General features: G+C 46.9%; 1 protein-coding gene across 3 annotated transcripts in view; it reads right to left on the bottom strand.

Annotated features, from left to right (window-relative positions):
* The window catches only part of CMBL (carboxymethylenebutenolidase homolog), a 38,395-nt gene that overhangs the window by 10,185 nt on the left and 1,853 nt on the right, over window positions 1–26,357 (bottom strand). The window contains exons 1-3 of one of the 3 annotated variants that reach the window (XM_040434364.1): window positions 26,100–26,214; window positions 11,522–11,743; window positions 3,638–3,745 (exon numbers count right to left, since the gene is read on the bottom strand). In XM_040434364.1, the coding sequence (XP_040290298.1) occupies window positions 3,638–3,745; window positions 11,522–11,736 (323 nt within the window). In that variant the 5' untranslated portion in view covers window positions 11,737–11,743; window positions 26,100–26,214. Of the gene's footprint in view, window positions 1–3,637; window positions 3,746–11,521; window positions 11,744–25,334; window positions 25,666–26,099; window positions 26,215–26,357 lie in introns of those variants that run through there. The other 2 variants (XM_040434363.1, XM_040434365.1) reach the window with 2 other exon arrangements.

Here is a 26,357-nt window from a genome sequence, read left to right as displayed (position 1 = left end):
GCATATTACAATTACAGGTCCATACCACTACATAGTTACCAACTGTCCTAAATTTGCAGGGACTGTCCCTAATTTTCAGAGACAGTCCGGGGAAATTCAGGCTGTCCCGAGCCAAAAATGAGCAGGGTTAACGATAACACTGCCCATAAGTGGGCGTTTCCGGGCAGAGTCTGGGAGTTCCTGGGGGCAGTGGCGTAGGGATCGCCATAGCAGCCATAGCAATGGCTATGGGGCCCTACGCCACTGGGGGCCCGCCGCCGACTGTGGATAAAAATAAAAAATGTGGTCAGTGGGCTGGGCGTCGCGCTGTGATAGGGGGCGGTCGGACTCGGAGCCGGCGGATGTAGAGAGGCAGTCTGGGCGGCGGTTCGCTAGAAGTGGAGGAGGCGGGGTCGCAGACTAGGAGCGGCACGTACTAGGAAACTGCGAGTTGAGCTGCTGGAGTGTGGGTGGCTGGCTGGCTTGGCGGGCGGCGCATGCGCAGTACGGGGTACAGTTCGGTTGGTTCAACTTCAAGTGGCTGAGGGCTGGCTGGGGAGTGGGACTGAGTCTGACTGAGTCTGTCACTGTTGCACTGTGTGTCCGACCGAAGCGGCAGGCGGCAGCGTCAGTCAATGGAGAGATGTGGAGACTAGAGTACTGTAACTGGAGTCACTCTGGAGACTAGTGTAGTGGACAAGTGGAGGAGACTGGAGTTATTTCATCTGTGTGTGTGAGCTACAGCCGGATCTCAGCATCTTCCCTGCTAATCCCTATTCACAATTTCACACATATACCTGCTCAAGCCTGGCAGGCACAGCTGCATTATTTAATAGTGTGGTGTGGTAATGGTTAATGGCATTGGCAAAGACACAGCCACCTAATCCTATCTGAGGGGTCACAGACCCCTCAGATAAGATTAGGTGGCTGTGTCTTCGCCAATGCCATTAACCATTACCACACCACACTATTAAATAATGCAGTTGCGCCTGCCAGGCTTGAGCAGGTATATGTGTGAATAGGGAAGATGCTGAGATCCGGCGGTAGCTCACACACACAGATGAAATAACTCCAGTAATACAGACCCCTCAGATAGGATTAGGTGGCTGTGTCTTCGACAAAATGCCATTAACCATTACCACACCACACTATTAAATAATGCAGCTGCGCCTGCCAGGCTTGAGCAGGTATATGTGTGAATAGGGAAGATGCTGAGATCCGGCGGTAGCTCACACACACAGATGAAATAACTCCAGTAATACAGACCCCTCAGATAGGATTAGGTGGCTGTGTCTTCGACAAAATGCCATTAACCATTACCACACCACACTATTAAATAATGCAGCTGCGCCTGCCAGGCTTGAGCAGGTATATGTGTGAACAGGGAAGATGCTGAGATCCGGCGGTAGCTCACACACACAGATGAAATAACTCCAGTAATACAGACCCCTCAGATAGGGTTAGGTGGCTGTGTCTTCGACAAAATGCCATTAACCATTACCACACCACACTATTAAATAATGCAGCTGCGCCTGCCAGGCTTGAGCAGGTATATGTGTGAATAGGGAAGATGCTGAGATCCGGCTGTACCTCACAGTGAGGTACAGCCGGATCTCAGCATCTTCCCTAATCTATATTCACACATATACCTGCTCAAGCCTGGGAGGCGCAGCTGCATTATTTTATATATATTCTTCTGATCCCAAGCAAAATCCTGGGTGTTATCCTTACAACCTATAAATACAAATGAGCCAATAAAATTCTGACACACAGATCTAGATGTCTTCTAATTAAAGGGATTCTGTCATCAGATTTAACCCCTCTAACCTAAACATATGCTCATGTCCAGACTAATAAAATGAATCCTAAGCTGGCCTTAATAAACCTCACTGTGGCTCTATTTGCCCAAAAAACAGGTTTTTATAACCTGTCAATCACTTACTTAAGGTGCCCAAGGGAAGGTCTGTTAATACATGGACATGAGCATATGTTTAGGTTAGAGGGGTTAAATCTGATGACAGAATCCCTTTAATAGTGTGGTGTGGGGATGTTGGGGTGGGAGGTCCTGAAGGGGTGTTTGGGTGGGAGGTCCGAGAGGTATGTGGGGGTGGGAGATCCGGGAGGGGGGGGCCCATAATTTTTTTTGCTATGGGCCCCAGTCCTTTCTAGCTACGCCCCTGTCTGGGGCTGGGGTTTTGGATGTCCCGATTTTACCAACCTACTGGATGAAAATATTAAACACGGTCAAATTCTTTTTACACGATAATGGTCTGTCATCAGTGAGCAAAAATGATTTTATTAGGTTTCACCCAATGAATGTTCATTTTGGTGGCAATAATAGCCTCAAGTCTTCTTGGGTATGATGCCACTTGGATTTGAGGATTTTCTGTCATTCTCTGCAGATTCTCATTAATTCTGTTAAGTTGGGTGGACACAGTCGGTGGACAGCCATTTTCAGGTCTCTCCAGAGATATTCTATTGGGTTGAAGTCAGGGCTCCATGTGGGCCACTTAGGGACTTTCACAGAGTTGTCCTTAAGCTACTCCTCTATTGTCTTGGCTGTGTACTTAGGGTTATTGTCTTTTTGAAAGGTAAGCCGTTGGTCCAGTTTGAGGTCTAGAGCACTCTGGATTATATTTTCATTAAGAATATCTCTGTACTTTGCTCCATTCAGCTTTCCCTCAACTCTGCTCAGTTTCCCTGCCCAGCCACTGAAAAACACCCGCACAGCATGATGCTACCACCACCATGCTTCACTGTAGTGCAGTGCCGGGTTTCCTCCAAACATGACGCTTAGAATTGAAGCAAGAAAGTTCAGCCTCCAGTCTTTCATCAGACTAGCAAATCTTATTTCTCACAGTCTGAGAGTTCTTTAGGTGCTCTTTTGCTAATTCCATCTATGCTTTCATGTGTCTTTTACTGAGGAGAGTCTTCTTTGTGGCCACTCTGCTATAAAGCTGGGATTGATGGAATGCTGCAGTGATGGTTGACATCCTCCTGGAAATTTTTCCCATCTGCATACAGGATCTTTTGAGCTCACCCAGAGTGACAATTGGGTTCTTGGTCACCTTTCTCACCAAGGCCCTTGTGATGACTTAGTTTGGTGAGGCATCCAGCCCTAGGAAGAGTCCTGGTTGTTGCAAACGTCTTCCATTTAGGAATTATGGAAACCACTGTACTCTTGGGAACTTTCAGTGCAGCAAACATTTTTTTACCCTTCTCCAGATCTGCGCCTCCTCACAATCCTGTCTCTCATCTCTACAGGCAGTTCCTTCCTACTCATGGTTTGGTTTTCTCTGAAATGCATTGTCAGCTCTGAGACCTTTATATAGGCAGAGGTCTGTCTTTCCAAATCATGCCTAATCAATTGAATGTACCACAGGTTGATTAAGTCAAAGTGAAGAAACATCTCAAAGATGATTTAGAGAAATGGGAGGCACCCAGAGCTAAATTTCAAGTTTTGTAGCAAAGGGTCTGAATACTGATGCCCGTGCAAAGTTTTTCATTTTTAATAATTTTGCAAACAATTTTAAACTTCTCTTTTCACTTTCTCTTTATAGGGTATTAAGTACAGATTGAAATTTTAGCAAAGACTGCAACATAACAAAATGTGAAAGGGTCTGAAGACTTTCTGAATATACTGTAAATTACATCTTACCTGTATGCTTTATTGGCTGGTCGCGTTTCAAGCCATTTAACAATTTTAGCACGATCATAGGATGGGTTCCATGGTTCCTTTCCCACAAAAAAGTCAGGTACGACAGCACTGTAAACATTATAGAAAAGTAAGAATTAATTTAAAAATGGGATTATTTAATTGCATGAAATATATCTTTTGGAAAAAGAGATACATTTAAAAGGGGTTGTCCACGTTTTTATACTGATGACATATCCTCAGGATAGGTCATCAATATCTGATTGGCGGGGGACCGACTCCTGGCGCCCCCGCTGATCAGTTGGCAAATCATAGAGCCATAAGAATAGATTCTCCAGAATTGTTATTAATGCAAGTAGTTAATAAAATAGACACGTCAGGAGAGGGGACATGTTCTCTGTAATATTGCTTGCGGGAGGTGACAGACTCCTTCTAATATTGCTTGCGGGAGGTGACAGACTCCTAAAAGTTAGGGAATTAAATTGGTTGTCTGCTTTTTTATATTGATGACCTATCCTTGTATGAGCGCTGCCTTCTCTCCACTGTTTACCTGCTCGCCCTCGCTACCACAGCAGTGAGAAGGTGTAATCACAAACTGCTCCATCCTCATTCACTTCTATTGGACGGCTCTGTCTTATTTACTTGAACAGTAAGAAGCCACCCCATAGAAGTGAATGGGATTGCTGAGATGTAATTACACCTGCTCCCTGCTGCAGTCGCGATGGCGAGCAGGTAAACAGTGAACAGAAGGCAGCGCTCGTACGCGTTCTTCAAACAGCTGATCGGCGGGGGTGTCGGGAGTTGGCCCTTCACCGGTCTGATATTGATGACCTATCCTGAGGATAGGTCATCAATATAAAAAACTGGTCAACCCATTTAATTCCCTGACATTTAAAAGGAGTCTGTCACCTCCTGCAAGCAATATTACAGAGGACCTGTCACCTCTCCTGATATGTCTGTTTTTTTAACTACTTGCATTCCCCATGTAATAACAATTCTGGAGCATCTGTTCTTATAGTTCTATGTTGCATCATTCTTTTATTATTCCTACTTAAAGTTTATGAATGGGATGTTAAGCAGTAATACCTTTATTAGCTAACCCAAAAAATTCTGCAATAATGCTTTTGTCATTTTCAATGCAAAAGTACTTAAAGGGAGTCTGTCACTTCCATATGGCCATATACAGCGCTTACATTGTCCTATCGCACACCTATACATGAATGTAACCTTTGTTATTTTCTTTATACTTGCAAAAGCTGGAAAAACTACTTTTAATTCATATGCAAATGAGCACTCTCAAGTGCCCAGGGGCGGCGTTCACTGTGTAGGAGCTCAGGCTGCTCTGCCTCATTTCATTGTTACTCTGCCCAGCCTCTGCTTATGCCCGCCCTCCTATTCCCTTGCGTCATCCTTCGGTCCGGCCGAGATCTCAGCCAGACCGAAGGATGTCGCAAGGGAATAGGAGGGTGGGCATAAGCAGAGGCTGGGCAGAGTAACAATGAAATGAGCAGAGCAGCCTGGGCTCCTACACAGTGAACGCCGCCCCTGGGCACTTGAGAGTGCTCATTTGCATATGAATTAAAAGTAGTTTTTCCAGCTTTTGCAAGTGTAAAGAAAATAACAAAGGTACCATTACATTCATGCATATGGCCATATGGTGGTGACAGACTCCCTTTAACATCACAGATATTTCTGGCTAACACGGTACCATACTAGTTTGGCTATACATCATTATAAAGTTTATGAATTAATTTTCAGCAGTCTACAATGAAGGTCTATCTGGGTATTTCCAGTTGGGGGTGTGTCCCTGCACAGTCTGATACTATCCAACCAGTGCTGTCAGTGTCAGACTATGCAAGGAAACACCATCAACTGGTAACACCAAGTTGAACCTTGAACCTTGAACAGACTGCTGCCACCCCAGGGCACCCATAAGGCAGGAGCCCCAGAAAGTCAGGAAGTGCCCGCGAGGGAAGCAGGATGGTAGTTTTGACAAACTGCCCGCCATCTAGGCCCTTCTGACCTAGCTGTGGGGAGTTGTTGGAGCAATGGTTATGTGAAGGCACATACTCACATAGTGAACATGCTCTTGATGGCCCAGATAGACCACCTGTAGGGAGGATCTGCCGACACTCACGAGCAGCTCCAACAGTTTTGTTATCCACCATTCAGACACAGGTGGCACCTTCATTACACACCCCTATCTCTGCCCCGACCATTTCCAGTTGGTTAGCAGAAGGAAATTTTGGGTCACAGCACCCATTATTTGTCCTGCCACTGATAGCAAGCCACCATCACCTTTATTTTCAGTGGTGTCCTGAATGAGAAACCTACAGTGTTTCGATTTATTTTCAATCGAGCATTTATGGGACCAGCTGGGATGCAACCTTTAGCAACCTACAAGTGTGCAGGATCTAGACGCCCAGCTGTAAAATCTGTGGGTAAATGTGCTGTAGGATACCATATACAACCTGTATGCCTCCATGTCCAACCGTATCTCAATTTGTATGCAAGCTACAGGTGGCCCAACAGGGTCCTAGAGCCTCCTTTCAATTGTACAGTTCTGGTGCTTGGAGCTGCGGCACAGGCACCAAAGCTCACTGTGCCTGAACCCAGTGGCGTTGCAAGGGGGGTGCGGGCCGCACCGGGTGACACCAGCGATGGGGGTGACACCAGCAGGGCCGGCATTTGTATTGCCGACCTCAGGAGATGTGTCTGGGATTCGAACCCACGACCTCTTCCTGTGTCCCGCCCTGTATGTCCATATATGGAGTCAGTGCTTGTGTATTTCCGAAAAGTTTCTGCTGGGATTCGAACCCACGACCTTCTGTATCAGAGGCAAAGCACCTAACCACACGGCCATAAGAGCAGCATTGACACTGACTGAAAAAAATATGAGACTTCTACTGTTATAGCTGGCTAAGTGTACATCTATACACATGACTGCTGCCCTAACACACCCAGCACTGCTATATCTCTATGACAGCTGTCCCAGCACACTCAGCTCTGCTATATCTCTATATATGATGGCTTCCCACGCACACCCAGCTCTGCTACATCTAATGCTCCAAATTCTTATTATGAAATCTTTCTCATTAGGATGAAACACAACATCAGCTCCGCCGAGCCCCCCAGCCAAAGTGTTTGTGGTGTCCGAGATCCCCAAGGGCCAAGGCAAGTAATTGTAAGTTTTCATGTGAAATATGTTTATGTTATACACATATAGCCTACACTGTGCCACACAATATACAGTATACCTCTACACTGTGCCACACAATATACAGTATACCGCTACACTGTGCCACACAATATACAGTATACCGCTACACTGTGCCCCACAATATACCGCTACACTGTGCCCCACAATATACATTATACCTCTACACTGTGCCCCACAATATACATTATACCTCTACACTGTGCCACACAATATACAGTATACCTCTACACTGTGCCCCACAATGTACAGTATATCTCTACACTGTGCCCCACAATGTACAGTATACCTCTACACTGTGCCACACAATATACATTATACCTCTACACTGTGCCACACAATGTACAGTATACCTCTACACTGTGCCACACAATATACAGTATACCTCTACACTGTGCCACACAATATACAGTATACCGCTACACTGTGCCCCACAATATACCGCTACACTGTGCCCCACAATATACATTATACCTCTACACTGTGCCCCACAATATACATTATACCTCTACACTGTGCCCCACAATATACAGTATACCTCTACACTGTGCCCCACAATGTACAGTATATCTCTACACTGTGCCCCACAATGTACAGTATACCTCTACACTGTGCCACACAATATACATTATACCTCTACACTGTGCCACACAATGTACAGTATACCTCTACACTGTGCCACACAATATACAGTATACCTCTACACTGTGCCACACAATATACAGTATACCTCTACACTGTGCCACACAATATACAGTATACCTCTACACTGTGCCACACAATATACAGTATACCTCTACACTGTGTAGTCTGTTCTATAAGCACCATTGTTTTGTGGCGGTGGACAGAAAATAATCTGGAAGTGCCCCTCCCGAGACCAGGCTCTGACTGCTAGGGGGGGGTCTGCTGAGCTAACGGATGCCCCCTATGGCAGCAGCACCACCATAGCCCCCATATATGGCAAAAAAATTATTGCTTGGGGGTGGTGACACCATTTTCTACCGCACCGGGTGACACCAGCCCTAGCAACGCCACTGCCTGAACCAGTACACCTCTGGGTAGTGGCGCATACACAGTCGCTGCTCCCAAAGCCGAATTGGCGCCTGCGTTGCTACTCGAAGCACCGGCACGGGGCCAAAATTGATAGGGCGGGGCTAGATGCCTAGCCCTGTCAATCAACAGGCAGGTAGGAGCTTCTTCACCTATAAGTATTGCCCTTCACAGGTTAAAAGCTAAGAGTCAGCTCTTAGCTTAGCGAAGCAGGAACCCGCTCCCCTCAGCTAATCCTGGCCACAGAGGGTAGAACACCAAAAAAGTGTTCTCTTTCTTCTCCTTTTTTTTTTTCTTTTCCGTCTGGTTTTATCTACACGGAGGCCCTCGCACGTTGGAGTTACGGACTGGTCTTTTTCTGTGCACTTGTGCATTTGCACTCATATTGTACACTATTTTTGTATATGATGTATTTCTATGCACTACTTTAGTATTTTTAGTATACAGTATACTTCCGTTAGGTTGCTTTTTGGTGTCACTCACTATATATATTTATTTATTTGTTCTTTTGATACATATAAATCTTCACAATGACACTATAGATTAATGTGGATTCATGTTTTGGCACTTCACTGTGCATTTTTATGCGCTAATTATTTCTATGTGTTTTAATATTCATATATTAATTCTAATTATCTATATTTGCACATGCACTCGTTTAGGCTATTTTGTTGTATATGACATGTTTTGTATGATACACATTGATAGTTCTATATACTTCTGGCTGTCTGGATAGTTGCGCTCCACCTGATCATGTGATCAGCTTTGCGTTCCATGCCGGTTTTTCTATTTTCATCTGGTCCGGTGTACTGGTCTTGCACTTCATGCAGGTATCTGTCTGGCTGTTCTCCGTACTACTCACATTGTGTTGCGTACCACTTAGCTATAGGATCGGGCCTTTGCCCGATATGCCGGTGAAACGCACTTCCGGTTTGCGTTCCACATACATCGGATCACTGTATCGGCCTGCTACATTGAAGTGTTGCTCCACTCTGGGGCGTGCGTCCATCTGGGGCCATATGTTTAGTTTTCCACATAGTGCTTATGTTTCCCTGTGTACTTATTATTAGTGTTTTTTATATATACCGGAAATGACGCTTCCCATGACTAGGGCCGCCCCTCTCTGTAACCGGAAGTGACACGATGTGTTCCAGGCTGGAGCGCACTCGCTTCCCTTCCATGTACATGTCCTCTCCCAGCTGTTTATGATGCATAAATCAATCATCTAGCTATAAAAGTCTTCCTGTTAGCCTCCTTTACATACACACTCTTCCCCTGAAGAAGCTTACGCGAAACGTGCGTTGGGGCTCCATTGGTTCACCACTCAGGTATTCATCTCATGGTTCCTTAATGGTTATTTTAATATAATATACCTATGCACTTTGTTATATTTGCACTGTGCACTTTATATCTTGGCATGTATTGTATTTGATTTCGATTTTGTCCTGATAGCTTTGGTTAGCTACATATATTTGTTATCTGGTTTGGGCCATATATACATTTTATGATATTTATATCATCTTTCTAGCTTTGATACGTTCAGTTATCCAGTGGTGTACCAGTATTCTGAGTGCTCTTTACCTACCATTGTATTGTTGTTTTTTATGTGTATTTTAATATATTCCGTCTCGTGTTGAGACTACAATAAAGTTTACATTCATTACTATTTGTGCTAGCCTCGTTTTCTTTTTTGGTGTTCTACCCTACGTGCAGGCTAAGCACGTGCACTCACATTTCCTGTGAGTCATTTTCTATTGGTGTTATCCAGGGCTTTTTTTCTCAGAGAAAAGGTGGTGGAACTCACCCCCCCCCTCACCTGGCCACACCCCTCCCACCCCTAGGACCGCCCCCTAAAACCGCCCCTTTAGAGATCAGGGGCTGACTGATTCACACGCATAACAAAGCACAAGGTGCATATTAAAATATATAACACTATATAACTACTATATAAACTGACTATGGTCTCTGCTGCACTGGTCTCTGCTGCACTGTACCGTATTTTTCGCCCTATAAGATGCACCTAGTTTTAGAGGAGAACAATAAGAAAAAAATATTTTTTATTACACCTCAGGTCAGACCAGCAATCAGACCCCCAATGTTAATCAGACCTCAGATCAGACCACCAATGGCTCAGATAAACCCCCAAACCTTTAGCCATCTATCAGCCCCCAATGTCAGCCATAAACCCCCCCAATGTCAGCCATAAACCCCCCAATGTCAGCCATAAGCCCCCCATTAGCCCCTCATGTCAGCCATAAGCCCCCCATTAGCCCCTCATGTCAGCCATAAGCCCACCATTAGCCCCTCATGTCAGCCATAAGCCCCACCATTACCCCCTCATGTCAGCCATAAGCCCCCTATTAGCCCATCATGTCAGCAATAAGCCCCCATTAGCCCCTCATGTCAGCCATAAGCCCCCCATTAGCCCCTCATGTCAGCCATAAGCCCCCCATTAGCCCCTCATGTCAGCCATAAGCCCCCCATTAGCCCCTCATGTCAGCCATAAGCCCCCCATTAGCCCCTCATGTCAGCCATTAGCCCCTCATGTCAGCCATAAGCCCCCCATTAGCCCCTCATGTCAGCCATAAGCCCCTCATGTCTGCCCAATGTCCCCCAGGTCAGCCATCAGCCCCCAGTGCAAATAAAATAAAATAAAAAAAACACTTACCTCTCCTGCTCCTAGTCACCATCGCGTTCCTCTTCATTCTGCTGTCGGCTAGCTGTGTATAGCGGCGCACAGTGTGAGGTCACAGAGAGACCTCACGCTGTGCGCAGCCCTGCACAGCCGATAGCCGAGCCGTGGACCAGGAAGTGGTGAGTACAGATCCTTCACCGCTTCCTGGTCCTTCTGTACTAATGAAGCGCTTCCATAATGGAAGCGCTTCATTAGTACAGAGTTAAAGACTGCCCGGTTGGGGACCGCTGATGTAAACTGTCTGTACTAAAGGGGGGCGGGGCGAGGAAAATAGGTGGTGGAACGCCGTTCCGGGGCGTTCCGCCAGAAAAAAAGCCCTGGTGTTATCTAATCCTGGCCACAGTACCTATGTGCTATGCCAGGGATGCTCAACCTGCAGCCCTCCAGCTGTTGCAAAACTACAACCCCCTTCATGCCTGGACAACCTACAGCTATTAAGGCATGCTGGGAGTTGTAGTTTTGCAACAGCCGGAGGGCCGCAGGTTGAGCATCCCTGTGCTATACCAAGAGTTAGTAATCCTCCAGAGGGCAGGAGCAGCAATATGCGCTCCTGCCCGTATTCGCTGAGCTGCGACCCCATTCATAAAGTTTGTACAGCCCGTACTCCGTACACCGCTGAGAAGTCAGCGGTGTACTGAGAAGTAGTTTTTAAGCGCACAGTGAAACGTGAGCTTTAGGGAGGAAAAGTGTATTAAAAATACAAAAAACATGAAAAAAGTACATTACAAAAAGTGTTATTAGGGCAGTAAGGACATGTTAGCAAAAATGTATACAATAGTTTAGTTACTCTTTAACGTTGTCCAAAATCAGGCAGTGAATTATCTATAAAACAGAGGGAACAGACAAATCTCTAGATTTCAGTGAACAAATTACATTTATAAAATCTTGTATAATCTGTTCTAGAAATTTGAAATGAGACTCTTACATGTATCCGTGTGAAGCAAGCAGATCAGCCATGTATCTTGTGTTGGAAAGCTCCCATCCATAAATATCTTGGACCACAATTATGGCTTTATCGGTGCTAGTTTTTGGTTTGGAGATGTAAGCTTTTATATGTTCAATCTGAATCTCATTTCCAAGATTCTTATGGTCAAACCGATCCCCAAGCTCACAAGGGCAAGGCTGTGCTTCATTTGCCATGGTGAATCTGAAAGAAAGATTCTTCTTATTATAACATTCCATTCAAAGTATATAAGTGTATTTTACTGTAGGATATAGTTATGAAAAATACATTTATTATATTGTAAAAGTATATTGTAAAGTAAAAAATGGATACACTTTAAAGGGGTTTTCTAAGATTTTGACCTATACTCTGTGCTACTGCGTCCGCCGGTGCCTTCTTAAACAGCTACATGTACATCTAGGGCATCTGAGGGCGTGCCCTGTGTGAAGAACTACCACCATCAACACCGGCAGGCTCCTCCACTGTTACTGCATAGGTCTTGGTCCTGTGCGAGGGATCGGTAGCCCTAAAACGCCCCGACTATCACTGTTACCTTTCAGCCACCATTTGGGGGCTGATCAGTCATCCCTGTTATCAGGTCATGTACTCGTATCAATGCAGGAGAGAATTGCTGGAGCAGGCACCGTTCATTCTAAACAATCCACATCATCTACCAGGCATGCTCAACCTGCGGCCCTCCAGCTGTTGCAAAACTACAACACCCAGCATTCCCAGACAGTCTACAGCTATCAGCCTGCAGCAGGGCATGGTGGGAGTTGTAGTTTTACAACAGCTGGAGGGCCACAGGTTGAGCATCCCTAATCTACACCTATCCAGCAATTCCTGATCGTACCCAATGATAAGATGTAACTTTACTATCATAACAATGCAGGACAGAATCTAACAATGTATCTAAACAATATAGGCTGTCTATACCTAGGCAGGTACAGATTATTTGGATAGCGTAGACTGAAGTGCGCCTGCCCTAGCGATTCTGTCCTACATGGATAAAATAGTACGGTATGTGTTAAGGCTGGCCGCAGGCTAGCCTGGATTTGTGGGAGGGGCCGGTACCTGTCTTAAGCAGTCTGGCTCTCCCAGGCAGCACGTCGGCATTCGGACGTCTGCTACTTCCGGGTGTGACGTCATCAGCAAGCGTCCTGCACGAGTCGGATCTCAGAGAAGCCGGGTGTACCTTTCACTTCAGTCTGCAAGCTGTTCAGGTCGTTTTCCAAGATAACTGGTTTGTTTGGGGAGCGTGGCAACGTGGAGGAGGGTAGGAGGGTGTGTAGAGAGGGGGAAGTGTGCCGGAGGATCGCTTCTCCTCACTGCGTTCAGGCACATGCAATTCAAGTTTTGGCACCAATGGGCAGCATTGTCACATAGTTGGAGCTCATTGCCTGTCTCAGCATAACCTGTATCTAAGTTCATACAGGGGCTGCGAGTCATCTGGGCTCAGCAGGTTAAACTCTGGCAGCTGGGTCCTGGTGCCATTAATGAGTTGATTACTTACAAGGTTGCGTGCACATGTTTGACACTCATCACATACACTACATACATACCTTAGACACATAGTTCGCACATCAGGCAGTTTGACGAAAAAAAAAAAAAAGAAAAGAAAAAAGGGGTACAAGTGGATTGTTAAAGTAAAAAAATAAAAAATAAAAAAATAAAAGAGTGGGTTGTTCAAATAAAGAAAAAAAAAAAAAAAAAAAGGGCACAAGTGGATTGTTAAATAAAGTAAAAAAAAAATAAATAAAAAGAAGAGTGGGTTGTTCGAATAATGAAAAAAAAAAAAAAAAAAAACCTTTATCCACCAAGCTTCATCCATACACCTCTAGCATAGGTACATCCGCCAATACAGCTACACGCTCGCACGACATACACACCCCGTTTCATCTCGTAGACTAGTGTCATACGGTCTGTTTTCCACAAATCCTATACTTACATACATCACCTACCACGTCTGTAGGTTCTTTAGCCCGCAGTATTAGTTTTTAATTAATCTGCCAGGTCACAGATTCACACAAACTCGGGCTCGCTTCATACGTCAGTGGAAACGACTATCATACTCCCTGTCAGCCTCGAAGGCTTTTCGTTCAATCGTTTCACGCTGCTGGGGGGGAGGGGAGGGGCTCAGATTCCGTCATCTTGTTTGTCAGCTTACAGGCAGCAGGTCGTAGGGTTAACAGGTTTTTTTTTTTTTTTTCTCTTCTCTTTTTCTTTCTTCGTTTTTTTTTTTTTGTTGTTGTTTTGTGGTGTTTGTTGTGTTGTTTGCAGTGGTCTACGCCATCTGCAACTTCAGCCAGTGCAGGCTCCTGCATGTCTGTGCCACATGTTTTAGGGCACATCCGGTCACGGTCTGCACATTGAAGCCGGCGTGACTGAGCCGGGTGAATGTGGAGGCACTAGACCAGCTGCTGCGGCTTTATCCGGTTCAGCCGTTCCGTACATTCCTGGTGGAAGGGTTTCACGGGGGTTTCACATTGGGCTCATCACCTTGCCCCAGCAGACTCATGAATGCCCCAACTTGCAGTTGGCTTCTAAACATGCTGGTCTGGTGGATTCACTCTTAGCAGTTGAGCTGGACAAGGGTTTCATCATTGGTCCTTTCCAGTCCCCTCCTTTCTGCACTTGGAGGGTGAGCCAGGTGGGGGTGGTGCAGGGAAAATATTCCAATAAATTTCGTTTGATTTATGATTTGTCTGCTCCACATTCTTCCCACATTCCTAGTCTCAACTCGTTGATTCCGTCCGAGGAATTTTCCTTGAAGTATACTTCCGTAGACCAGGCTATCCAGGTCATTCTTCAGACAGGCATGGGGGCTTGGCTGTTCAAAGCAGATGTCTCTGATGCGTTCAAACTGCTGCCCATTAGCCCATCTCTCTGGCAGTGGCATGGCATCAAATGGAGAGATGCGTACTTTTTCGCCACCAAGTTGACGTTTGGTTCCTAGAGCAGCCCCAGTCTGTTTGACAGGTTAGCGCAGGCACTGGAATGGATTTTGTTGGAACAGGGTTGCCAGAATGTCATTCACTACCTGGATGATTTTCTGTTGATCGAAGAACCCTCACAGGCACCTGTTGACTTGCAGGTTCTCTTGCAGGTCTTCAAGGAGTTAAACATTCCAGTGGCCGAACACAAAACAGAAGGGCCTGCGCAGGTTGTCACGTTCTTGGGGATCTCTCTGGATTCACGTGCCATGTCAGCCAGTCTGCCACAAGACAAACTCAACAGAATCAAATCAGGTGTCCGTTCCTTGCTCATGTCTCAGGTTTGCACCAAGAGAGAATTGCAGTCTCTGTTGGGCATGTTATACTTTGCCATGAGGATCATTCCTCAGGGTAGATCATTCATTTCAAGATTGCTAGTCTTATTACAACAGACCAGTGATTTGGACGCATCAGTGCATCTTAATGCGAACGCCCGAGCAGATCTGTTCATGTGGGACAGATTTCTCAGTGGGTGGAACGGCATTTCCATGTTTATTCCGAGGGCCACTTCTGATTCTCCACAGGTATTTTCAGACGCGGCTGCCTCGGTAGGTTTCGCGGCCATATTTGGCTCACATTGGTTCGCCGGCTCATGGCCCACACACGTGCTACAGTTGCCGGGGTTTCTCAGAGGTCGGCATTGTTCGAGATCTATCCTATCGTAGCAGCTGCTATAGTCTGGGGGCATAGGTGGTCGGGTCACACGGTGGTTTTCCACACTGACAACATGGCGACCGCAGAGATCATTAACAAGGGCAGATCTAAATCGTTACTCATCATGTCTTTCATGCGTAGATTGACCTGGATAGCTCTGGAACAGGGGTTTCATTTTCATGCCCTGTTTTTGGACGGGGTCAGCAACGTTGCAGCTGATGCTTTATCTCGTTTTGATTTTTCTCGCTTTTTCTTACAGAACCCAGAAGCAGACTCAGTGGGCACCCCGGTACCGGACTGGCGGCTGCTGGTCTTGGATTAGACTCTCTGATGGTGGTCGCCAGTTCACTCATTACCAAGTCTTTGTCGGCCAGTACGTTGCGGTCGTACCGCCGAGCGTGGGTGGTTTTTTCAAACTTTAAGTTGGCATATCCTAGAGGTGACACAGGTCAGGTCAAGTATATGGTGGCTTTCGTGTCTTATTGTCATTCGGTATTGGCTTTATCCTACAACACCATTAGGCTATATTTGCAGCATTTTTTGGCACTTCAAGAGCCAGACAGACCCTCTATATTTTCAGCTCACCCGATCAAGGCCATCCTCAGAGGCATTCAAAAAAGCCAGGTCACGGTCAAGTCGGTCCGTCGACCTATTAAGGGGGACACGTTTCGTAGCCTGTCGGAAGTTCTCACATTGTCACCATTCAAGGTACTTCCCAGCCTGGTGATCAAGGCGGCGATGTACTTGGCGTTTTACGGGTTTTTAAGACCAGGTGAAGTGACACAGGCCAGACAAGGGGCGGTGGCTCTCCGCAAGGGAGATTTAGTCAGGATGGGCAGTAACTCATTTGCAGTTTTCTCACAACAAAACAAGGCAGGTAGGTCCCGGCCATGTAGTTAAGTTCTTCCAGACCACAAACGCATGGTGTCCAGTGACAGTCTTGGACAACCTCTTGCTGGCCCTTAGTCTTCACAGCCCCACCGACCCATTACTTCCATTCCCTGTTGGTCCACTGACGTCCAGCCAGTTCATCAAACACATTCGCATCCTGTTGACCAGTGTAGGATTGAATCCGGCTCAATTCTCGGGGCATTCTTTCCACATCGGTGCAGCATCCGCAGCGTCCAAGCATTGAGTCCCTGTGCATATCATTAAACACTTGGGGCGCTGGCGCTCAGAGTGCTTTGTACGGTATATCCCGGAGCCACAAGCGGAGCTGGTCCAAGCATTCAGTACATTGGCAGAGTAGCACCTCAGGCCAATCCTTCCCTCACTGGTGGGTTTTGCCCCCTTTTTCAGGCATACCGACCTAGTGAGGCCAAGGCACACCTCAGGCCAATTAGGTAGGGGGGTGGTGGTTGGGCATCTTCCACTCGTTTAGGTCCTGACCACAAGTGTTAAGGCTGGCCGCAGGCTAGCCTGAATTTGTGGGAGGGGCCGGTACCTGTCTTAAGCAGTCTGGCTCTCCCAGGCAGTACGTCGGCATTCGGACGTCCCCTGCCCACCCATTCCCATTCTTCATTCAGTCATTCAACCATCACATTCAGGGTATGCCCCCTTTTTCAGGCATACCGACCTAGTGAGGCCAAGGCACACCTCAGGCCAATTAGGTAGGGGGGTGGTGGTTGGGCATCTTCCACTCGTTTAGGTCCTGACCACAAATGCACTGATCATAGCCAATGTTTTCAGTGTACAGTATCCCTAACTGTTCTGGCTGCCCTGGAGTGTGCATTTGCTAGCTAGATGAAAAGCTTGGGCTTCGTGAACAGGAGGCCGGCGCATTCGCAGATAAGTGGGCTTTACTAGATCTGGTAAAGTGCAACTTTTTTTTGGCATTAAAAGTCACACTTTCAGGGAGATGTGACTTTTCTCCGCACAGATGCAGCTATTTTTCATGCGCAAATAAATTACACCAGTCTAAGTGAATATGAACCCGTCTAACTGAAAAACAACCACCAGAGGTCAGACTAATAACAATACGTCGAGTCTAATTCAGTGTCTGTCTGGGATGCCTACAGCCAACCAGTAAAATTTATTCTGGGGGGCCCACTGTACAGCGTCATGCAAATATTACCTGCCCACACAGAGGCAGACAGTGGCAAGACACTACAAGATGATTGATTATGGGGGTCTTTGCAACAACTTCAAAAGGTGGGTCCCAGGGAATAGAGGATACTGGCTGGACTGCTTCTATTCCTAGAGGCCATCCTAACCTTCTGATGCATCTATAATAATAAACTGGATAGTCTACCCAGTTTCTTTATATTGATATAGGTTATTTGAGGTGTTGTGCTGGTGGACAGGGGGCCCACTGGGGATTCTCCTGTGGGCCAGTTAGAGCCTGGTCTATTTCATCAACTGATTTGCGTCTTTTAATAAATTCTGGATAGAAGACCGACAGCCAAATCAAATACGCCTCATTTTATGCTTAAAAACAGGCAAGCTTGATAAATGTGCCGCATTATTTTTAGGATCATGTATAAATACAGGATATACAAAGATATACCTAGGATTGGGCTGGTATGAGCTGTTCATTTCAGAGAAAGGAATTGCTGTGCTTTGCTGCCTGGCCCGCCTATGAGCTATCTTAAAGTGATTCTGTCATCAGATTTAACCCCTCTAACCTAAACATATGCTCATGTCCAGACTAATACGAAGAATCCTAAGCTGGCCTTATTAAACCTCACTGTGGCTCTATTTGCCCAAAAAACAGGCTTTTATAACCTGTCAATCACTTACTTAAGGTGCCCAAGGGGAGGTCCGTTAATACAGGGTGCCCGGCTGCACCCCTCGCCGTCCGGTGCCCAGCGCCGCCTTCCCTGTCTTCACTGCCGCCTTCCCTATCTTTAGCGCCGCCTTCTACAGCTCAGCACCGCCTTCGCAATCCTCCCTGTCCCTCTGCCAGATCCCGCGCCTGTGCACTAGGCTCAGCCTGATGTGCCCGTGGGGACTCCTGGCAGCGGCTTCATTGAGCGAAGTGCGCATGCGCCGGCCTGATGCGCACTTCGCTTAACCCTGATATGACCTGCAGATTGGCTGAGCCTAGTGTGCAGGCGCGGGATCTGGCAGAGGGACGGGGAGGATTGCGGAGGTGGCGCTGAGCTGTAGAAGGCGGCGCTGAAGACAGGGAAGGCGACGCTGGTGCACCGGACGGCGAGGGGTGCAGCCGGGCACCCTGTATTAACGGACCTCCCCTTGGGCACCTTAAGTAAGTGATTGACAGGTTATAAAAACCTGTTTTTTGGGCAAATAAAGCCACAGTGAGGTTTAATAAGGCCAGCTTAGGATTCTTCTTATTAGTCTGGACATAAGCATATGTTTAGGTTAGAGGGGTTAAATCTGATGACAGAATCCCTTTAATTAGAAGACATCTAGATCTGTGTGTCAGAATTTTATTGGCTCATTTGTATTTATAGGTTGTAAGGATAACACCCAGGATTTTGCTTGGGATCAGAAGAATATAGACTCAAATATCACCATGAGTCATGTCTTTTTGCCCCTAGACTGAATTTTAAGATTTGGATCATTGCAGACAACATGGTTAGATCCCTTATTAAGGGATCATACAAACATTCTACCATGTCACAGAGGACAGGCAACCAGCCATCCACAGTCATGGGCCTTACGTCAGTTGATATGCAGAGAGGTGGGTCACATGACAGAGTGGCGGAATGGAACATAGCGGCAACTTCCTGGCAGTAAGCACATTGTAAGTTAGGTACAAATGGAGTGTGCTGCTGGGTCCTGGACAGACCCTGTTAAACAGATCACTTGGATAAATGGTGGATACACTGAGAACTTAGGTCCCAACGTGTTTCCATACTGTGGTTCATCAAGGAACCAGGATCACAAGGTGATGAAACCAATAAAATAGTCATAGGGAGATAATTGTAGCACAGTATAGGTAATGACTGATGACAGTGTTATATAATTGCATTGAACTAGCGCCATGATGCCGCAAACCAGTGAAAACAGTTTTGTTGACAACCACGGGATAGCGCATTACTATCTGATTGGTGGGGGTCCAACACCAGCACCCATGCCTGTTCCCGGTGGGCCCATGCCAAACTTCCCGGTGGGCCAATACCCAGGGGACTGCCCGAGCCCTCCTCACTGCCGCTAGCCGGGTACATAACAATCGGATGCTCTTAGCATTAATTAATGCTTTGAATGTCAAGTACTTATGTACTTGGCCAGTGGCCAACAGGATAGTGATACGGTTAAATACTGTGGCGAGGACAGCAGTATTATGTGCTGTGGTATTTGATTCTGCTGAGTCAGCTTTTTTGCTGCACTTTTGTATTTGGCTCTGCACGGGTAGTATCTTGTGTTGCACTATGGTATTGCTGCCCCCTCCTACTTCTGGTATCCCTGCCTACTTGTGTTGGCCCACCCTCCGTGAATTTAAACCCGACTACAACATGGGGCTCTTTTCAGGGCTACTTTAAGTTCCCATTCCGCCTCTGATAGGAACATACCTTAACAGACCCCATGCATACGACCTGTCTCCACCCTGCCTTCCCACAAAACCTCTGTCAGGTTAGATCTCCCCTCTGGCCTTCCTTCTCTTACTGCTGCTTTAAAGGGAACCTGTCCCCGGGATTTTGTGTATAGAGCTGAGGACATGGGTTGCTAGATGGCCGCTAGCACATCCGCAATACCCAGCCCCCATAGCTCTGTGTGCTTTTATTGTGTAAAAAAAAAATGATTTGATACATATGCTAATTAACCTGAGATGTGTCCTGCACCTATGGCTACTGGCAAATGATAGGGGGGGGCTATGGCTAGTGGCACATGATAGGGGGTCCCTATGGCTAGTGGCACATGATAGGGGGGCCCTATGGCTAGTGGCACATGATAGGGGGGCCCCTATGGCTAGTGGCACATGATGGGGGGGCCCTATGGCTACTGGCACATGATAGGGGGGGGGGGCCCTATGGCTACTGGCAAATGATAGGGGGGCCCTATGGCTACTGGCAAATGATAGGGGGGGGGGCTATTGCTAGTGGCACATGATAGGGGGGGCCCTATGGCTAGTGGCACATGATAGGGGGGGCCCTATGGCTACTGGCACATGATAGGGGGGGCTGCCTATGGCTACTGGCAAATGATAGGGGGGGCCCTATGGCTACTGGCAAATGATAGGGGGGGGGCCCTATGGCTAGTGGCACATGATAGGGGGGGCCCTATGGCTACTGGCACATGTTGATGGGGGCTCAGGCTACTGGCACATGATTGGGGGACATCTATGGGGGCACTTCTTACTGGCACATTATTGGTGGCACTATAGGGGCATCTACTGAGGCCACAAAGAACGGTTATTTTATATGGGGGGCTCTGTATAGGGGCATTTTATACTGGGACACATTGTGGTGGGTACTATGGGGAAGGGGGGAGAGGACTACTATGGGGTCATCTACGGGGGCACTGAGAAGGGGTATTTTATGCTTACAAATTATGAGGGACACTGAGGGCATCTACTGGCGCACTATATATCGGGCATTTTATACTGGTACATTATGGGGGGCACTAGGGGGGAGAGGAGCACTATGGGGGCATTTACTGGGGTCACTATATAGGGGTATTTTATACTGGCACATTATGGGAGCACTATGGGGACATTAGCTCAACTTGGGGCATTACAAGGGGGTATTTTTTGCACATTATAAGGAGAATTATTTCTACTGGGGGGCATTATGGTGGGCTTTATTACTCCCCCATGGTATGACCCCCTAGTAGCAGCACCAGCCTCTCCCTGCTCTGCTATCCCTCTGCCCCTTCTCCAAATCCTTATTATGAAATCTCTCTCATTAGGATAAAACACAACATCAGCTCCGCCGAGCCCCCGGCCAAAGTGTTGACGTGGCGTCCGAGATCCCCAAGGGCCAAGTCAAGTAACTGTAAGTTTTCATGTGAAATATGTTTGTTATACACATATAGCCTACACTGTGCCCCAAAATATACAGTTTCTTCTGTAAAAGTCATCAAGTGTCATGGGGGGGCCCCATTTCACCTAGAACCGGCCCTGGCCACCCCCCAAGGAGTGAACTAGTGCTGCTGGATATGTCATTCAGGAGCATGAAAAAGCTATTCACGTCTAGCTTTTCCATGCTCCTGAATGGCATATGTGTTTATAAAAGCTAATCTATTATAAGCAGATATGCCATTGAGGAGCTTGGAAAGGATAGGTAGGCAAGAAATAGTCACCTAGCCTTTCCATGCTCCTGAATGGCATATCTGCTTATATGCATACATGTTTATAATAGCCAAGCTATTACACTGCGTGCAGAATTATTAGGCAAATGAGTATTTTGACCACATCATCCTCTTTATGCATGTTGTCTTACTCCAAGCTGTATAGGCTCGAAAGCCTACTACCAATTAAGCATATTAGGTGATGTGCATCTCTGTAATGAGAAGGGGTGTGGTCTAATGACATCAACACCCTATATTAGGTGTGCATAATTATTAGGCAACTTCCTTTCCTTTGGCAAAATGGGTCAAAAGAAGGACTTGACAGGCTCAGAAAAGTCAAAAATAGTGAGATATCTTGCAGAGGGATGCAGCACTCTTAAAATTGCAAAGCTTCTGAAGCGTGATCATCGAACAATCAAGCGTTTCATTCAAAATAGTCAACAGGGTCGCAAGAAGCGTGTGGAAAAACCAAGGCGCAAAATAACTGCCCATGAACTGAGAAAAGTCAAGCGTGCAGCTGCCAAGATGCCACTTGCCACCAGGTTGGCAATATTTCAGAGCTGCAACATCACTGGAGTGCCCAAAAGCACAAGGTGTGCAATACTCAGAGACATGGCCAAGGTAAGAAAGGCTGAAAGACGACCACCACTGAACAAGACACACAAGCTGAAACGTCAAGACTGGGCCAAGAAATATCTCAAGACTGATTTTTCTAAGGTTTTATGGACTGATGAAATGAGAGTGAGTCTTGATGGGCCCGTGGCTGGATTGGTAAAGGGCAGAGAGCTCCAGTCCGACTCAGACGCCAGCAAGGTGGAGGTGGAGTACTGGTTTGGGCTGGTATCATCAAAGATGAGCTTGTGGGGCCTTTTCGGGTTGAGGATGGAGTCAAGCTCAACTCCCAGTCCTACTGCCAGTTTCTGGAAGACACCTTCTTCAAGCAGTGGTACAGGAAGAAGTCTGCATCCTTCAAGAAAAACATGATTTTCATGCAGGACAATGCTCCATCACACGCGTCCAAGTACTCCACAGCGTGGCTGGCAAGAAAGGGTATAAAAGAAGAAAATCTAATGACATGGCCTCCTTGTTCACCTGATCTGAACCCCATTAAGAACCTGTGGTCCATCATCAAATGTGAGATTTACAAGGAGGGAAAACAGTACACCTCTCTGAACAGTGTCTGGGAGGCTGTGGTTGCTGCTGCACGCAATGTTGATGGTGAACAGATCAAAACACTGACAGAATCCATGGATGGCAGGCTTTTGAGTGTCCTTGCAAAGAAAGGTGGCTATATTGGTCACTGATTTGTTTTTGTTTTGTTTTTGAATGTCAGAAATGTATATTTGTGAATGTTGACATGTTATATTGGTTTCACTGGTAAAAATAAATAATTGAAATGGGTATATATTTGTTTTTTGTTGCCTAATAATTATGCACAGTAATAGTCACCTGCACACACAGATATCCCCCTAAAATAGCTAAAACTAAAAACTACTTCCAAAAATATTCAGCTTTGATATTAATGAGTTTTTTGGGTTCATTGAGAACATGGTTGTTGTTCAATAATAAAATTAATCCTCAAAAATACAACTTGCCTAATATTTCTGCACTCCCTGTATATGCAGATCTGCCATTCAGGAGCATGGAAAAGCTAGGTGAGAAACAGTCACCTAGCTTTTCCATGCTCCTGAATGGCAGATCTGCCTTTAGGCATATCTGTTTGTAATAGCTGAACTATTATAAGCATATATATCATTCAGGAGCATGGAAAAGCTAGGTGACAATTTCTCACCTAACTTTTCCATGCTATGCTCCTGAATGGCAAATCTGCCTTTAGGCATATCTGTTTATAATAGCTGATCTATTATAAGCAGATATACCACTCAGGAGTGTTGAAGAGCTAGGTGACTATTTCTCACTTAGCTTTTCTATGCTCCTGAATGGCATATCTGTTTATAATAGATCAGGCTCAGCTATTATAAAGATATATATGCCAATAAGCAGATATGCAATTCAGGAGCATGGAAAAGCTAGGTGAAAAAAATCATCACCCAGCTTTTCCATGCTCCTGAATGACATGTATAAATTATACAGTATACAGTATAATAGGTGAGGTGAGCCAATGCTGATTTACTTACCGCCTATGAGTTGTTTTCTGGGCAGTACACTGAAGGCTGCTGAACGCGACTCACCGCTGGCAGCACCCCTGACTCCACGCAGGAAGAATTTTGAACTTCCCGCACGCAGCAGCCGTCATGGTCTTTCACTTTACGGCATGGCCTAGGCCCCAGGGGAGGAGTCTGACGTGACGACGCAGCACGGCGTGCACAGCTGATCTGTCACCTGACCTGATCTGTCAGCTGTCACTGTCCTGGTGAGTTCTGTAAAGGGCCGGCCTGGGAGATTTCTCCTTGCGCGCCGGCCCTGTCATCATCTGACAGTCGGCATGGTTCGGTCCTACTAAAGGGTGGCGGGGCGGCCGCCAGGCAACCTCAGCGAGGCGGCCTATGCGGGCCTAGCTCCGGTTGGCCTATGCGGGCTGCTGGGCCTATTTTCATGCAGGGGCCTGGAGCTGCAGCTCCATCCGCCCCTACGTTAATCCGGCCCTGTATATAGACGTGTGCTATGGCAGACCTCCCAACTTTTTGGATGGTCAAAAAGGGACACCTATGGTTCACTGTGTGAAAGATCAATTTTTTCCTGCATATCTGTACACTTCAATAGCTTTCTTTTAAATAGAGCAAAATTATCTGAATATAAAAATGGCTAAAATCCAAATTGCATTAAATAATGAAATAATCTACAAGGCGGGCTCTAATATACAGATGGTAACCAGACAAACACTTTCTGCATCAATATTGTAAATGTGATAATGCAAATCTATACCTCAGATCAAAGACAGGGTCATTTAGCAAAGAGGGGCTTGGGTGAGAAGTAGGGAGTGTACATTTCGGAGGTCAGAATATGAGAACAATGTAACCCTTACAACCACCCAGCTGCATTTTTCTCCACATCTTCCCTCCCTTGACTACATAGCGATCGAGTGTGACTTTTGGCATTAAAAGGTTAATCATCTCCTTTCTGACAGGGGGTGATATGCAGCGTCATATCTTCTTCCGCAGTCTCCTCCACTGCAGTGTCTCAGATTTATAATCAGAAAGAAGATGAAACAAATAGTCTTGTGAGGGGGTCTATGAGCCCCCAGGCCAGTGGACTTGGTCACCATTGCGACTGCTGCCACCCCTATAGTTACACCACTGCCAGCACCCTACTTCTCTGAGACTGCTGCCGCCCCTATAGTTACACCACTGCCAGCACCCTGCTTCTCTGAGACTGCTGCCACCCCTATAGTTACACCACTGCCAGCACCCTGCTTCTCTGAGACTGCTGCCACCCCTATAGTTACACCACTGCCAGCACCCTGCTTCTCTGAGACTGCTGCCACCCCTATAGTTACACCACTGCCAGCACCCTGCTTCTCTGAGACTGCTGCCACCCCTATAGTTACACCACTGCCAGCACCCTGCTTCTCTGAGACTGCTGCCACCCCTATAGTTACACCACTGCCAGCACCCTGCTTCTCTGAGACTGCTGCCACCCCTATAGTTACACCACTGCCAGCAGTGCACCCTGCTTCTCTGAGACTGCTGCCACCCCTATAGTTACACCACTGCCAGCACCATGCTTCTCTGAGACTGCTGCCGCCCCTATAGTTACACCACTGCCAGCACCCTGCTTCTCTGAGACTGCTGCCGCCCCTATAGTTACACCACTGCCAGCACCCTGCTTCTCTGAGACTGCTGTTACCCCTATAGTTACACCACTGCCAGCACCCTGCTTCTCTGAGACTGCTGCCGCCCCTATAGTTACACCACTGCCAGCACCCTGCTTCTCTGAGACTGCTGCCACCCCCATATTACACCAGAGGTGACAGCCCCTTCCTTTCTGCTGACCTTGGCTTCCACGTGCCGTCACGTCTTGAGCGTAGCTGTTCCTGGTAAGTATGATACCGTGGGAAGGGGCAGAGCCTCCTAGAATCAGGAAGCAGCAGCAGAGAGGAGAGAGCAGTGGATGCATGTAGGAGGGGGCTGAATGGAGGGAATTGATGCATTTTACATGGGACTGTATATTAAAGGGGGCTGAGGGGAGGGGAGGGATGTTTTGCATGTGAGATAGCATGGGTTAATAGCTAGGAATTAGCTGAATAACTCTCAAGGGCAGGAGAGGGTTAATGAAGGGTTTGAGAGGCTCTGCTGTGGGGAAAGAGATAACTGCAGGGAGAGAGGTCTCTGTGAGATAGCTCAGGCAGGAGAGAGTTAAGCGCAGGGGCGTACATAGAAATCACTGGCAAGAATCTGAATTGGGCCCCCTCGTGAGTGACCCATCGCACCCCTTAGGGTATGTGCACATCTACTGCAGAGGTTCCAGCAGAAGCCTCCATTGCAGATTCTAGCAAAAACAAAAGGCAAAACAATCTTGAATGACCGCATTATTGTTATTGGGATCCGGCCGGTGTCAGCAGTGGTTGGCATATGCTGGATCTGGTGATTCTGGTATTCTGCTGGTGGCTGGAACATAATACCACAATCTGATGGCAAGTGATTACCTAGCCTTACCCGATGAATTGTGCCCGCTGCTGCTACTTTTTATATAGTGTGTCCTCCTTCTCCATGGACTGTGCCATCTCCTGCTTCACCTCCTCCCCAATGCTGACTTACCGTTTGTGCTGCGGCCTGGAGCAGATCTTCACAGCACTAGTCTGGAGTCTGGACTGGTGACTGTGCAGGATCAGGTCAGGTCTGGACTGGTCAGTCAGGTCACAGTGCGACGCGTGCTGGCAGAGGAACAGGACAGGGACATTTTCCAAAGTGCAGACACAGAAATCTAAAGGATTTTATCCAGTCACAACGGATGTTTTTCTGACTGCTGCAGAACCTTATAATACACACCTCAGCTGCTGCAGAACCTCCTAATAC

This window comes from Bufo bufo, chromosome 5, assembly GCF_905171765.1.
Source record: "Bufo bufo chromosome 5, aBufBuf1.1, whole genome shotgun sequence".
Taxonomy (NCBI): domain Eukaryota; kingdom Metazoa; phylum Chordata; class Amphibia; order Anura; family Bufonidae; genus Bufo; species Bufo bufo.
This window is presented reverse-complemented; position numbering and strand designations above follow the sequence as displayed.